A 16225-nucleotide genomic window follows, 5' to 3' on the forward strand; every position below is an offset into this window, starting at 1 on the left:
TGATGTTAGTATTATCACCTGGGTCAGCTGTGTCGTCTTGCCTGAGCCTGTCTCGCCGACGATGATGACCACGTTGTTGTCCCGGATGACGTTGAGGAGCTGCTGACGCACGGCAAAGACGGGCAGGTACTCGCGCTGCTCCCGGATGGTCTTCTGCTTGGCGAAGGCACTGGAAGCTTCCGTCTTCTCCTTCATGTGATCGGCGAACTGCTGCTGAGATTTGTAGTTCACATTCTCCTCATTTCCCTGGATGCAGAAAAAGTAATGTGGAGAAAAGGCCTTTAAAGCTCAAATACAGTGCACTCCCGTTATAACGAAATGCTCGGGACCGGCAGTTTTCTTTCGTTATAACGAAATTTCGTTATAACCGAACAAATACAATATATAACGAAAACAAGGAACCACGTATATATCATATTATGTTTGCTGAATACTCATCATACACTGGAAAGCTATGTGAAATGTGATGGGATAACTGTATTACAATAATAAACGCAAGTTCCCCTCAGAAACTGTGCGTGACACAAGGAGCGAACACACAGTGGTGTGAAGCGTTCGCCCATGCAGAGACGCTATAAATGCTTGTTCTGCTACGTATTTTCGAAAGCAATTCGCATTTCGTTATAACGGAGCACATTTCTTTTGTTTTTCTTTGTCTGTGGCGCTCGGAAAAGACTTCGTTATAGCGGAAATTTCTCTATAACCGTGTTCGTTATAAGCAAATTTTGTACCATAGACTTTAATGGTGATAATTTTGGGACCAGAAGATTTACTTCGTTATAACGAAATTTCGTTATAACCGTGTTCGTTGTAACGGGAGTGCACTGTATAGGACTCAGAAGGACCCAAAATTCATCTTCAACCATTTGGAATTTGCTTGCAATACACAAGTATATCAGAAAATGAGCCGAGTTGAGATGTGCCTTTCACCTTCTCACCCTCCTAGCATTCTCTCCTGGAATGAAAGACAAAACGATGATCACATTGGGAAGTACTCCTCATGTGCCACTTCTAATTCAAGAAATTGACCCTACCCAGCCCCGAGCCAGGTTGAGCCGTGCCTCTCACCTTCTCATCTTCCTTCTTGATACCCATGATGTCCCCCAGCTTGGTCCCCGCCAGCTCCCAGTGCTTGTGCTGGGCCTTCTTCCGCTCCTTCTGCTCCCGATGCTTCTTTACCACGTTGCAGCCCTTCCGGGCAATCTGGGCCATGTCGGACGTGTTGTCCTGCAACAGAAAAGAAAAGAAAGAAATAAAAACAATAATTAAAGGGGGAATATATATATATATATACATACACAGTGTGTATATATATATATATATATATATATATATATATATATATATACATATATATATATATAAATACAAATAATCACAAACATCATCAATAAATGCGTGTAAACAGACATTCATGCATACATTCATATATATGTACATGTACATGAAGAGTTTGATAACATGGGTCAAGCACTATTTTTAAACATTTTAAAGTTAAGTCCATCATCAGACAGAGGTAAATTAGACCTCTCAATTGATACCTGACTTGTTGCATAACAAGGAATATTCTTTAAGCTTTGATTGAGAATATCCCATATTTTCTTTTAAAATATTTGTTTGCTTTTAGCAGGTTTAATTGCAATTACAAGTGTATCTCAAATTGACAATGTGCTTATCTCGTTTTGCAATTGATTTTGTCATATACGTAAATTTGCCTTTGAGTACCCTGTACTAACCAGTGATGGGGATTCAATTTTGAAGCATCACTGCTCTGAAAAACAACTAAAGGTAAAGGGGCATGGTACAGACACTAACCTTGACTGGGACCACTGGTTCCGGCTGCTTGGTGAAGACAATCCTGCCGTCCAGGAAGGGAGGGACGATGTTGTGCACCAGCAGGTGGACCCTGTTCACCGTCTCTTCCTCGATCTCCTCGTCGTACTGGATCTTTTGGACCACGCCGCTTGTCAGCATCCGATTGGTCTCCCACTTCTCATTGTCCTGTCGCGATTGGTGGAGATGCAGTCAGATGCATCATGGGAATGATTTCAATAGTTAGGTTCTACAAAGCTAATCACTAATACCCCCCCTCTCCCAAACAAAAGAAAATTGTGACATTATTCAAGGTAAAGTACGGGGAGTGTACACTACTGCACAATAACGTGACAGATCTTTACTGATACATCGAATATCTGGCAGAGGAGAACAGCTTTTAAACCTTTGTAAATCAAAACCCTTGGTGACCTCACCATTTACTGCTGTCAGTTAAAACATTGTACAATGACTACAAAGCAGAAACAGAGCATATCAATAATGCAAAGAAAGGGCTCCTCAAAAAAAAAGGGACAAAAATGACTTCCAAACATTCAACTCCAAATCACGGCTGCCATCACATTCATCTGCTTCTCAGTAAAGTATAACCTGATACTGAGTGATTTAAACCATCACAAATGAAGTTAGACCAGCGTCAAAAATATCGGCCAAAAGGCCCTGCCTCTACAAACTCCACACAAGTGTGCTACCTACCACATTGATTTGGCGCTGCTGGGCCGACATTCTCTTGGCCTTCTGCGTCGCCAGGTCTTTCTCCTTCTTGGCCGCGTACTCTGCAGGGACGGAGGCAAACGGGTTGTTGGTGTCATCGTAGCCCTCGTCAGAGCCGTACCACTGACGGTCCAATCTCTGGTAGAACGACAAGTAGCAGAAAAGATTGCGCGTCAAAACTACTGCTGACCGCTAATGGGATGACTGCACTGTTCTATTCTCTGGTTCCATTCACAGCATGACAAAAATGAACAATATACTTTATTTGAAATGTCTGCATGTCATGCACACCATCCTGATCCATACAACACTAAGAGTGGCCTTCATATTGAAGGCCTATCATTTAAATGATTCATAAGGCACATAATATACAAAAGATGAGCATTTCTGTGAATGATTGCTCTAGAGAGAGATACTAGTAGATACAGACATAGATAGAGATGAGGCCACTCATAGTAGGTGATACATGTGACTATCCACTATCATATACATGTACATATAGGCAGAATGGGACTGACGCTGATCATACGTATCATGTGGCTACTCAGCATGGACATACATTTAAAGGACAGAGATGCTACCACTCCTATGCAACACAAACTAATGTGAAAGATGCTGAACAAAACTCTGTTTGGATGAACCTGATGGGAAAACAGAACTGCTGGAGGTCATCAGGCACCAATACGAATGTGGAAGCCTGAAGATGTGACCTTCATTGGCAAAACTAGGGGTAACTGCCGCAAGGAGTAGTCTAACCTTTTGCTCTTCCTCCCACTCCTCGCGGTCAGCCTCTGAGCTGAACCGAGCTGCAGTGTCCCCTCCTGTAAAAGAAAAGATTAACCCGTTGAAGACTAGTCCAGAGTATACTGTAAAAGTGAATATTTTCACGCGACTAATTTTTCGCGCTCGTGTGGGTAAGAAGAGTTTCGCGTGTTTTTAATTCCGCAGAATCAAGACATCCACCACTGGAACGTATGGCATGCAAAATCTTCGCATGCTTTTATTTTCGCGCTAGCTTCTGGTTGCGCGAAATGCACAGAAATTTCTACACCGCGAAAATTTCCACTTTTACAGTATATGGGCAGGTGTTTATTGGAAAATATGTGTTATAGCAAAATCAAGTGGTGCTCAATGGGTTAAGGAAACTACTCACAATGCTTTATGCTGCCTTTCACAGGAATAAGTTTACCTTGCACATATACTGAGATTTATTTGACTTATGTTCAGGTAGATTTGACAAAGTACTATAGAAAGAATCATCTCTAATCTCTATATAAATCACCATCAGCTCTTCTTTTGCATTGCCTTTTCATGAATAGTTTGTCATTAATATACATGGAAAACAGTATCTGAAAAAACAAACAAACAAGCAAACAACATCTGTGTTTCGAGAAGAAGAGTTACTGTAAAAGTGGTTTCTTTCGCATACAGATACTTTTGCGGTTTCCATCAGTGCCGACTTTTTCGCGTGTGTTTAAATTCGCAGTCGGCAAAATCTGTGAATTCACAGTCGGCAAAAACTGTTTTATTTTGCACATGAAAACCAAAACTATAATCCAATTATTTTTCTATTTATCAAATAGAAATCAAAATCAAATGCAGGCTTATCTGAAATTCCGTCTTTCAAGTACCTTATAATATGCTTGTACCTACATTACGCAGTATCGCTGTGTGTATGTTGACCATCAATACACTCAATGCGCAGAATCTTCATGTGTGCAAATGCGCAATAGCATTGTCACAAGCGGCAAGTTCATAACATTTTCGCGTGACGTTAAATTCGCAGTTCAACCTCAAAGCGCGAAAAACGCGAAATTAAAAGCACCGTGAAAGAAACCACTTTTACAGTAACACAAAATAAACCAGTGAACATTACCATTCTATTCTGGTATTGCTCAGGAGTTGTCCATTCTCTTGAGCCAATGTGCCAACAATGAAATGCATGTTTAGATACAAATATTGTAGTTCTCAGACAAATACAAGTAAACTGGCTGGAGGGAAAAATGACACAAAAAAAGAGAAAAAGATAAAGAATTAGATGATAACATACTGTGAGCTGACTTTCCAAACTAGTGCCAAGAGGATCTAGCATCCATTATGAAGAAAAACAACTACAGAAAGATTGACATTTCTGGACAAGGCTTTTTCGAGAAGAGGAAACAGTGCATGATTGACTAACCTTTGACCTGGGGTGTTGCCCCGCTCTTCTTGCGGTTGGTAGCCCAGGAGTTGTAGCGGTGGGCTGGCGTCAAAAAGGGAGTATCATCTTCTTTCCGTCTCTGCCTTGATCTGGAACCAAGAACAAACATCTCACTCACCCAAGTATCAACAATTATATATGTGACTGTGCAGCACAAAAACAAACAAAAATTCGCCCCCCTTGATTTTACATGAAGACTCAAAAAAGGTAAAATGGGTCAACGGAGTCAATCTTGAGTTTTCAGATTTTCTGAAAGAGCTACATGTATCCTTCTTCTACCTTATTCTTTAGTTTGGATCATAACATGAATGGGAAAGTGTGTTTTCAGCAGTTTTTGTACAACCCTTTTTGGGGGGAGAAAATAATAATCAGGTATGTATTAGAGGCCCCTTTTCATGTCTTTTAAGAAATCCTTCACACACTCTTCAATTTCAAGTCAAATAACTTTTGAAAGGATAACTCTACTGCTTTGAAAGTTGGCATTAACCATGGACAGAATGTGTCAATAGAACATGCTCAATTTCAGCTTAATCTGATAATCTGGCGACTTTTTGTTGGTTTTGTGGTGCAGGGTCACATATACATTTTTGAGGGCACTGCAGATGTCTTGCGGGTGAAGGCAATACCACCACGATAGCTTAAATGTATCATACATTAGTGTGGGCAAGAGAAGGAAGTATCCACCTCACCATTCAGTTTGAGACAGACTGAATTTCATGTGGTAAACCAATGGGATTTGTACATTTCAAAAGTACAAACTGTAGTTGTGTTGTCTTGTCCCACACAAACTTGCATGATGGATATATATTATATGTGTAAAAAACTTGTTACTCCATACAAGGAGGTACTAGCCGAGCACTAGTACAATGTACCTCCTCGTTCCAAAATTACTAGAAACCAAGGCCTGTTACATTTATATTGATCCATTGCCACATATATGTATTTGTCCAAATTATTAGCTTTCAATGAAGGGTATCAAACAGGTCACCTAGTAACTTGCCATCAATACTGTGAGCTTGTGTGGCAAGATAAGAACCAGATCAAATGTCACACCTCAGCAAATCATGCAACCACATGTAATATCTTTAAAAATGCATTCATTCCTGATCAAGTCCATTATGATGAATTAGAAAAACTACCCACAAGCCAATTAGGTCAAAGGAAAACAAAAACAAAAATTGTGCACAAGAACTATTAAAAGCTATAACAAACACAAAACAAGCCAGAGTTGCAACAAATTTCTTACTGAAAAATCCGCTCATTTATACCTGTCTCCATCTCGTTGGCCCGATGACCTCGAAGAGCCCTTGTCGCGATCCCTGCGTTCGCTGCCCTCGCCGCGTTCACTCCGTTCGCTGCGTTCGCTGCGCTCCCTCCTCTCCCGCCTCTCGCTGAAGTCGTTCTCTCGGCTGGTGCGTGGAGTCGGCTGGTCCCACTGGGAGACCGGTTTCTTGGGCACGTCATCGTCCTCATCCCAAGCTGTGCGTGAGGGCGTGGCAACTCCTGGGGTTCCAAAATAGGTCAATGCACTTTTTTTGTCAGTTGCATCCATCATTTACACTTTAACATTTTTGCAAGTACCTGCCTGCATACCAAACACATGAATGAACTTTAAATAAGAGTAAACCAGATGATCAATGATAAACTGAATTTAGCATGAAAAAAAAAACACACAATATTGCTAGTTTCTTGTCAAAGTTTGATTATAGTCACTAAAAGTACTGTTCACTTATCCAAATCGGTACAACAGTCTTTAGATGCATCAGCCAAGGTTCTTCTGCTTTAATTTGCCACCCCAACACTTTCAGCAAAAGAATAAGTGACATATTTCTACCAGGACATGCACCTTCTGACCACATTCCACACTCGATACATACCTCTTGATATTCGTGGAGTGAATGGTTCCTCATCTCGCGGAGTTCTCTCCCAGCTGCTCCTGTCGCTACGGTGGCTTCGACTACTTCTCTCAGACTCCCGAGAACCCCGGGAGTTGCGGTCTCTGTTGCGGTCTCTGTCGCCGCTTCGTCTGTCGCCATGCCTTCCACCGTATCTGGACCCATCCTTGTGCCGATCCTTGTCACGGTTCCTGTACCGTTCCCTCTCGTACCATTCTTGTCCATTTGGAAAAGGGGGAAGCAAAGACATTGCAAGATGAAGAAGTACAGAATTCCGCGAAGTTTGCACCACGCCCAACATGTATTTTAATATTTCCAGCAAAACTGACTCACAGCTCTTCCAGAACAGTGTTATGCTGTGATCTAAGAGGACTCATAAAACCAACACAGAGATTTTCAAGCATCCTCATATCAATGTAGAAGTATAATAATAATTTCATGACCTGGCATAAGTTTCATTCTACCACACTCACACTGTACACTCATACCATATCCCCTCTCTAACTGAACAGGCCAGGCAAAGAATTAAAATCACACGAGCAAAATACCCTATGTCCCCAAAAAATTACAACGGTACCCTTCGCAATGATAACTTTAAAAACAGTAAATCAATCGAGATACAATTTCAGGGTATGAAACTATAGCTCATTGCCCACGTCTTACAGAAAACCACATTTGATTTGCTTCAGTGGTCAAAGATAGAGCATGTTAGGAATCCCTAGCGTCCAAGTTCTGTCCATGTGTTCACACATTGATATGCAGTTCTAAGAGCATCCAAGTGCTAAACTTGGGAGAAACAGACCCATGACATGTTTTACAACAATCCACATTTCTCTGTGACCGCTTAACGAAATTGAATGGGGTTTTCTGCAAAATATAGGTAAAATGTTATATTTGTAGACCCTGCAATAGCATTCATAAAGTTTAGTCACATTAAAAGTTATTAATGCGGAATTTCGTTGTAATTTTTTTGGGGACATTCTGTAAATGAGAGTGAGAAATGCAAGTACACGATATAGAGAAACATGAGTGCACTACAAAAACAAACAAACAAACAAACTAGTCTCAACTTTGCTTAAAGATATCAAGTCTCTTGGCCACTTACCCCTCTCTCGACCCTTTTTATCAGCCCCGCTCGACGAGGAAGCGAACACTCCTCCCCTGCGGCCATCCTTCTCCCTCCTCTCTTGTCTCTCTCTGGCCTCCAGGCTCACCCCTCCCGTGTGGGACGGCGTCTCAATGCGGGGTGCGCGGTAGTGCCTGTTAAATTATCGGTGGACAAGGGCGGTTTAAAACAAAGTGCTCCCATGTCACTGCTTAACACTTACAGCAGCCGAGTGTCAGGATAAGCTCCCCATTCTAGGAGATTGACGCAGCAGTGTGGGGAAATAGGTTTGTGAGAATGATCTGGCTTGTGTTAGGGTATTTGCTTCAAACAAAGATGGTTCTTCTCATAATGTTTTTTCTGCCGTATCTGTCCTAATCTTCCCAATGTAACAGTTGCACAAACAGGATTGCAAGCACATGAACCTGCCTTAATTAACTTTTCTGTTTAGGAAAATTCCATTTCATTGCCAAATTGACTTAAACAAAAAAGAGGATTTAGTTCAGAAAAAATAAGATACCGTATTTGTTGATTCATCAAAATTGAACAAGCATGAAGGAAGCTACGAAAAGATGAAATATCATGTTTCCACAATTTTAAAGACATTGTGATATCAGTCTCAATCACGTATGTTTGAGTGATCTGCAAATTAAATGTGCTTGAACATCATTGCACTAGTTCCAGCAACTGTTATTTTGTTGTTTTTTGATCAATCAGTTTGCAACTTAAAGTTTAAAATTACCAAAGGACCTTTTGAAATATTTTGTTTTGGTACACTAATGACATGTCATGCACACCCTGCTACTTTCAACTTTGTTTAAATGTAGAAGTGCCATGATGAGATGCCCTTACCGTTCCTGAGATGAGCTTTTCCTCTTGCCATTCCTGTCCTCTTCATCAGAGTCATCACTACTGTTACTGTCGCTGGAGTCATCCCCCCTGTCTTCCCAGGCATCCTTGTAGGAAGTGACCTTTGACCTCTTGCTCCTCTCTTCCTCCACTTCCTTCTCAGACACATCTTTCAGCCTGCGCTTCTGGGCAGCAAGCACATCGAGGCCCAACAGGGAGGTTCTCTGTGCTGGGATCTTGAATGTGTGGTCGGCCTCTGGGTCGGCTTTCTTCTTCTTCTTCACAATCAGGCCGCCAGTCTGGTTGGACAGGCCTTCAAGGCGGTGAACCGACTCGGACATATTCCACTTTGTATTTGAGTTGTTACGACGTAAACTGGAAAGCAAAGAGAAAGAAGATCATTGTAACAGAGATAGGCATCACACCCACTGCCAGATTACTGTATAGATTCAATATCTTGTGTGTACACTGATAGACTAAAGAAGTAGATCTGGTGCATTCATGGCATAATCTGGCAAAAAGGAATGTGAAAAGCAAGAGTGTTCCTTGTTTCAACCCTGTATCAACATTGCAGCAAGAGCCATGGGATGTCTATCATAACACTTCTAATTTTCTCTTCTCTCCTCTCTCTTTGCGAGAGATTCTTTTGATATTATTTTTATTATGGAAACACAAACAAGATATATTCTCTCGAAGAATTGAACATTTTGAGTTCAGTGAGGGCAGTTATAAATTCATGTGCTTCACTGACTAAACAAATACTCACAAAGAACCTCTCGAGGCACAAACAGGTTCTCCTCTTTTCCCACAGCTTCACCCTGTTTCTTTAGGGGACAATCTGTTGACAAGTCTGGCTTCATGAACTTTCTAACAATTACATGGACATAGGTAGCCTACAGTAGGACTAGGTCTTGGAGGAGGTTCAGGCCATGAAGCTGGAGACTTGTTATCAGAACATCCCCAAAGACACGGACTGAAGACAAGTGAAGTTTTTTTCATCATATTTCCACCTCTAAGTAAAAAATCCCGCACAAAGGTGTGACCTTCCGTGCCGAAATTTGACTGCACGCAAGAGCATACGTTTCTACATGTAGCTGGTGGTCAAATTTTGGACTGCGTTATATGGTAGAATTATGGGCTTTTAGTCTAAGTCTACCACCAACATGCACAGACTACCACACTTAGAGTAAGCCGACCGATATTGATCCACCTGCCAGAATCCTTCCACTTATCTCTCATCACAAGCCAATAAATTCTATTGTCATAACACACACATATCACATACTGGCACTGTTGTTCACAACAGGAAAGTTCCTAATCACCACCAAACTCCATCAAAAATACTAAATTTCGTCATAAAAAATGCAGACTCGGCACCATATTTTCCAAATGTGTGGTAATTAAGTCCAGTGTTAAGAATCAGAGTTGCAAAAAAAAAAAGCAAATCAAGAGATACAATGTACAGTATGTTTTGTTGCAAGATTTTCTGCTTATGTAATCACAAGCTCAGAGTGTGATAGTATCTGCAAAAACGCAAAAGAAAAACACAACTTCTGTAAGTGCCAATGCAATGGCTAAATGTACAGAGATTAAATGCGAGTGCCGACTTGCCAGAATTTGTCCAACAACAACCGCAACGTCCCTGATGTAACCTTGTGCCAAGAATGTATGCTGCAGCACATTTTTCAGCGGCCCTGTATGTGCACTGACATTGAACATGCACAATTGTAGCACCCATCTGAATTCTGGTCGGTTATCACAGTGATATATTTCTGGACTTTCTGAAATTTTATGCTATAGGCCTATGATGTATTTCACAAAATCAAAATTGAGATAAAAGAAATGCAGTATACAGTATGTAATACGTTGTTGTAGTTATGATTTTGAATGTACTATTTCAGTTGAATACATGTTGTAAATATTGCAGAAAATATGAAGTGGCCGAATTCTGGTCACTTTACTTGTAGGGCCTACTCTAGTGTTAACTAATTGTCAACATTAGCTAGTAGCCTAGAACTAGCTAGGAGTAGTACTAATCTAGTAATAGTGGATATACATATAGTCGAGAAGACTAGACCTAGATCCAGTAGAACTTCTGCACAAGTATGTAGAATAAGTTAAAATTTAAAGTTAGGCCTTCATTGACAGGCCCATGGGGAAAAAAAATGAAAGGGAGCTTGTAATAGCACCAGAAAATTGTGCTGAAGCATTTTTTGTTTCGTTTCTGCTTATATAGTAAATAAGTGGCACGAGAAACCAAACAAAAAAAAAATGCAAAGAGGAGCCTTTTTTTTTTCCTGAAATGGTCCACTTTTTCTAATTCTGAACCCTCCAATAAAATTGCTAGTTACTGGCTTGATGACCATTACCTTAAGTTATGTGGTTATGCTACGGAACTTTATGAGTCTATTAAATTACTTCTACCTCTACTTCGTTACTCGACAGGATCCATCATTCTGAGTGAATGTAGCGTCGATGTGACTTACAAGTGTCCTGTGCAGTGCAGGCAGATTGTGCTTATAATACAAAGTGCGAGTAAAAAAAAGGCCACATCATTTAGATCTAGTGGTTGAGTGATGTAAGTGCACCCTTAAAGGCTTCTATTGATATGGAAGCCAGGATGCTGACTGAGATGAGAGCAAATTCCATGACCATTGCTGGTACAGTCCTCGGAAAAAAAAAAAGAGTTCTGGTATAGACTAGACTCTATACAAGCAAATATACCTTGGAAGTAGGCATTTAAAGTTAATAACTTATTTGCCTCTCGTTGACGTTATCATCAGGACGAAGAATCCACATTAGGACACAAGTCTAGTGGCGCTGTATAGCAGTTGATGAACATGGACAGGCAAAGGACTCTTCTGGGTCAAATTGGTCTTTTCTTAACAACCAAAATTTCGACAAGTTGGACTTGAAAGTGTTAATTGATGTACTCTCCACCACAGCAGATGGGAGGTTGTTCCAATCATTTATACATCTCTGAGAAAAGGATCCATGTCTAAGCTTTGAGTAAACTCTCTTCTTGGCAATCCTATATCGATGGCCACGGGTTCTACTATCAGTTGGATGGTCAAAGAAGTGTGCCGGATCAAGGTCATCTAGGCCATGCATTATTTTGTACATCTGAATCATATCTGCTCTATGGCGTCTGTAGGCAAGAGATGGCAATTTGAGATGTTGTAATCTCTTCTCATAACTCAGGTGTTGTAGCATCTGTATTTGGCGAGTTGCTCTACGCTGCACTTTTTCTATTTGTGTAGATCTAATTTAACCGGGTTTATGAGATTTGAACTTGTTTGGATGATAATTTTTTGTGTTCGTGCAGGGCATGGCATGGATGTCAAGAGATGACCTGTGTTGACAGCTGCCTTGTTGTCCTTTACTTTGTAGAGAATCAAATTGATTAAATGAATGAAAATATTGCACTTTTGCAGGGATGCCAAGTTCAAAAAAACTGTATGAGTGAGATTTTCATGACTCGGCATGCGAATGTGCGCGCGAGCGAGGGTGTGGGAGGGGTTTTCCCCCCGTGGCCTCCCACGGTAGGGAATTTTTCAATTTTTAGCTCTTAATGGTGCGATCAGGTGCATACTTAAGTGACTATTTTTTACTTATTTTGTAAGACAAAAGGGAAATATACCTTCAATTGCAACTATCACTTCAATCTTTTGAGCTATGCTCATTATTATACTATGAAAAAGAAGTTCTAGGCCCAAGTTGCAAACTTCGCCCGATGTGTGAGAAAAATGGGTGTCATGCGTGAGATCGTGAGATGGCCCCTAAATGCTTGAGTCTCACCACGTAGAATGCGTGAGACTTGGTAGCTCTGCTTTTGCAGCGCATCACACGCACATTCTCACAATTCTGAATTCACATAAAATTTACGTCACACGCACACAAGTAAAACAATCCTTTAAACTTTAACGTTACACTTTTAATACAACTAGACTAGGTCTAGTCTAGACCTAGATTGTCTAGCAGTTTGCACTTTGACATGACTAGAAACAAACGGACGTGGAATTGCTGCATCCATCCCTATTTACAAAAGCTATAGACAAACGACTAGGGCCTACACACAGCAGTCAAACTAAAACGTTTGAACGTGGAGATAAAGCGTTTTACAGAAGCACACACAATTTATAATACATGGGACTGAATCAATTTGTTACAGCCTTTATATGTCACCATTAGCAATTGTGACTACGTACGTATCATCAAAATCAGGGCAACGTGAATTTGCTCAACATGTTTGAAGTAATAACAACTGAAAGCACAACAAATTAGATCAATTTTTTGAGAGGAATACTTAGAATGCCAGCAATTCATACCTTCATTGTTGCGACTCACATACGTACGATTACGAACAAGCGACGTTCCGTATGTTGTGTGTAATCTATGTGGGCCATTGCCAGCAGCCAGGGTTATGGGAAAACGGTGTTACACGCTGGACATGACATGGACAGCGCAAGCTTTCGATGCTTTCAGTCGTGTTTCGCAAGGCGTCATGTCGGTCTAGCACCATGTCCAATTAGGCAAAAAGTATCAACAAAAATAATGTTTTCTAATCTTCGACAAAAATTACTTATCTGCGATGTTTTCTCCAATATGTCATCATTGCTTAACAATGTCAAAACTCGGTGCCTTTATTCAAGGGATAGAAGGGAAAGCGTATTCTTGATTTAATGTTTTGTTTTGTTTTTTTCGTTACAAATAGTATTTCAGTCCAGTTAAAAATGCGTGATGTAGGCTAAAATGGGCGTACTCTAGAGTAGAAATTCAGGATAATTTAGAATTTAGGCCTATTCACCGTGCGACAGCCAGTTGGAGCAACGAAAGGGTGTCTAGGTGCGCTGAACGAAAACATCACAAAACCACGGCCCCAACCGTGTCTCTCCACGCCACAATTGGCAATCGCAAGAAGTTGGATTGTGATCTAGTAAACAATTATTCACTTCTCACTTTGTAAATTTCTTTGCTATTCTCTATACTCATCCCGGTACTCATCCCAAATATTGATCCACTCATACTTTAATCTTCATGTTCTGTACAGTATCCCAGTTCATTACTTCCCTCCTTTTAAGAATCCCCAACCCCCACCTATGGAACTGACCATTTCTGAACCCCGGCTGCCCGCAAGTGTGTGTGTGTGTGTGTGTGTGTGTGTGTGTGTGTGTGTGTGTGTGTGTGTGTGTGTGTGTGTGTGTGTGTGTGTGTGTGTGTGTGTGTGTACGTGGGGGTGGGGTGGGGGTGGGGGGAAAGTGATTGATAGCATCACTCCAGCGATCATTGGTTCGCCTAAGCAGAAAACCATGTCGTGAATAGACCTATTGATTATCGACAGAAGCAGAAAACCATGCTGTGAATATTAATTATCGACTCGGCAGCGGCTCCGTCACGGGTCTGTGGCCGCTACACAGTCCAAGCAGTTGAAAATCTACCACGGGATTGGTACCTGATGACCGCGTTAAACAGGTGGCCGCTATAATAAGACAAGGTTTGACTACGGTAGATCTCACGACTGGGCCTACGTTCATCTTGACAACTTGTAAAACATGCACCTGTTATTTCAGCACTGATGGCGACTTACTGCTTTGGCTAGCTGTCATTATCGTCCAGGGGCCCGTTGCATAAAAGTTACAATTATAGTAACTTTGCCATCCAGTGGTAACTTCATTGGAATTCTTGATTTTGATTGGCTGTTGAGTATTGTTGCCATGTCGATATTTTTAATCGTCCCGACCAGGACCCACACGATTGGGCTATCAGAGCCGATGAGTATTAAACGCACTCAACCAAAACACAGATTTATCACGATAATTTATATCCTCTTTACAGTGAACGCAAATGCCTTCCCGAAATTTCTGACATCATCAGCTATCATGAATTATTGAGGTGTCCGTGAAAGCCGGATGAATTTTCCGATGAAATCACTTCAGGCATAACGTTTGACTCCGGCATCATTTTCCCGCACTGCCAATGATCCTCCATTTAAAAAGAAAAAAGAAAAAGAAAAATAGAATGCTTTTGTTCGTGTCGTTTTCCTGGAAGAGTATACACTCTTTCAAAGTAGCAAATACGACAGTTAAAAAGTAATGGATTGGTCATAGAGAGCATCATACATATTTGATGTACTCCACACGGCTCCGGGTCAGTAATAATAGATGAAAAAAAAAATGAAAGTGGTTGTCAATGCGTATAATATATAGCGTTGTTGCCTTGCGACAGAGCTTTTCGCCAAAATTCTGATTATTTGTACGGCGTTAGGAGAAAAAAAATCCTTAAAAACAGCATAAATTTAGATCCCGCGGCAATGTTCCACCATTTCTTGCGTCGACATTTAAACAGTTGTTAATCCACAACACTATAATACATTTCAGTTTCAGCATTAACACGGCTTTGGCTTGTAAGCTGGGCAGCACCTTGAAAGCGATTATCGAATCTTATACTTTCGGTTTTCTGTCTGCATTTTCAAAATCTCTGAAACCGACTTTATTCTTCGTAGCATCGAATCTCTGAGTAGGAGGGGAAAAAAAACATATCCAGGATGATTACATCAAGTTTGATACTAGCATGTCTCGTCCTTGTTTCCACTGTCGATCTGTCAAGATCTGATTTCGCTGACGAAGACTCTTACGTCCTTCCAAAGTTAAACCGGATTTTACGTACCCAGCGGGGCGGACGTGAGTATACCGTGTATTATGTTCTCATAGGGACTCTTTTTGCTTTGATTTATATTATTGTTTGTATGTATTTTTGTTTGTTTGGTTGGTTGGTTGTGATAGTCATGACCCACATGTCACTCGCATGTCGTGTTCGTTTTGAATGAAATTTTGTAAGACGCTTAGAAACTTTGTATCAAGCGGGGTAAAAAATGTGCATTATTATACTAATTACTATTAATTTCACGATCATGTTTTCTTGAAGAAGTAACTGGGTCCTTCTGTATTACATCTCCTTCTTTCTACATAGTCTTTGTTGTGTTGAAATGTCAACTTTCGCTCTTGCCATAATATTGTATCTTTATATCATTACAATATCACTTTCATTGTGATTTACTATTCCATTTCATATTAATTAGTGAATGGTCTTCCTTAAAGAGAATCGTCTTCCTTTTTCCCTCTTGTTTTACTTCCAAAGTTGATTTCATGTCATTTGACATTGATTTCTTTAATTTTGTTTCATAATAATATTTGTAGTTTCATTAAGTCATTATTTGTTCTCTTATGTATTTTCCGAGGGTCCCATTCCCTACAAGCTTTGCTTTTTAGTGGGACCCTCCATTTCCATTCCAATCCTTGTATTATGCATATGCATAATATACCTTAGAAAATGAATTTATGTTATCACTTGTGATCACATGTACGTTTTCGAAATTGCTACAAATATGTTCTGTTAATACATTGTATATAATTTCCCTTGTTTATTTAATGGAAATTAGAAATTAAAGTTGAAGTATTGAAGTATTGAAAACTGAAGGTTGCGTGGACGAAGCTCTTCCTAAGCCTAGATAGAGCTACCATTCAAGCAATAAAGTAAACGTTCTCGACATGACATAAAGATAATGAAGTTAGTTTGGAGTGAGAGTTGATTATCTGTACATCATTACTTGTCAAAATGATTATGTTTTGTATT

At 40.4% G+C, this 16225-nt stretch overlaps 1 protein-coding gene across 1 annotated transcript in view; it reads right to left on the reverse strand.

The window, feature by feature from the left end:
• The window catches only part of LOC139736761 (pre-mRNA-splicing factor ATP-dependent RNA helicase PRP16-like), a 30776-nt gene extending 17805 nt beyond the window's left edge, over positions 1-12971 (reverse strand). Inside the window, exons 1-11 of the mRNA XM_071647460.1 lie at positions 12922-12971; positions 8597-8968; positions 7745-7899; positions 6622-6855; positions 6013-6247; positions 4724-4833; positions 3301-3365; positions 2527-2682; positions 1816-2001; positions 1069-1227; positions 19-246 (exon numbers count right to left, since the gene is read on the reverse strand). Coding sequence (XP_071503561.1) covers positions 19-246; positions 1069-1227; positions 1816-2001; positions 2527-2682; positions 3301-3365; positions 4724-4833; positions 6013-6247; positions 6622-6855; positions 7745-7899; positions 8597-8934 — 1866 coding nt within the window. The 5' untranslated portion in view covers positions 8935-8968; positions 12922-12971. The remainder of the gene's footprint in view (positions 1-18; positions 247-1068; positions 1228-1815; positions 2002-2526; positions 2683-3300; positions 3366-4723; positions 4834-6012; positions 6248-6621; positions 6856-7744; positions 7900-8596; positions 8969-12921) is intronic.
• Between the last annotated feature and the right edge of the window lie 3254 nt (positions 12972-16225).

Source organism: Diadema antillarum, unplaced genomic scaffold (genome assembly GCF_040938485.1).
Source record: "Diadema antillarum isolate AM-2024a unplaced genomic scaffold, OU_Dant_1.0 scf00000028, whole genome shotgun sequence".
Classification (NCBI taxonomy): Eukaryota; Metazoa; Echinodermata; class Echinoidea; order Diadematoida; family Diadematidae; genus Diadema; species Diadema antillarum.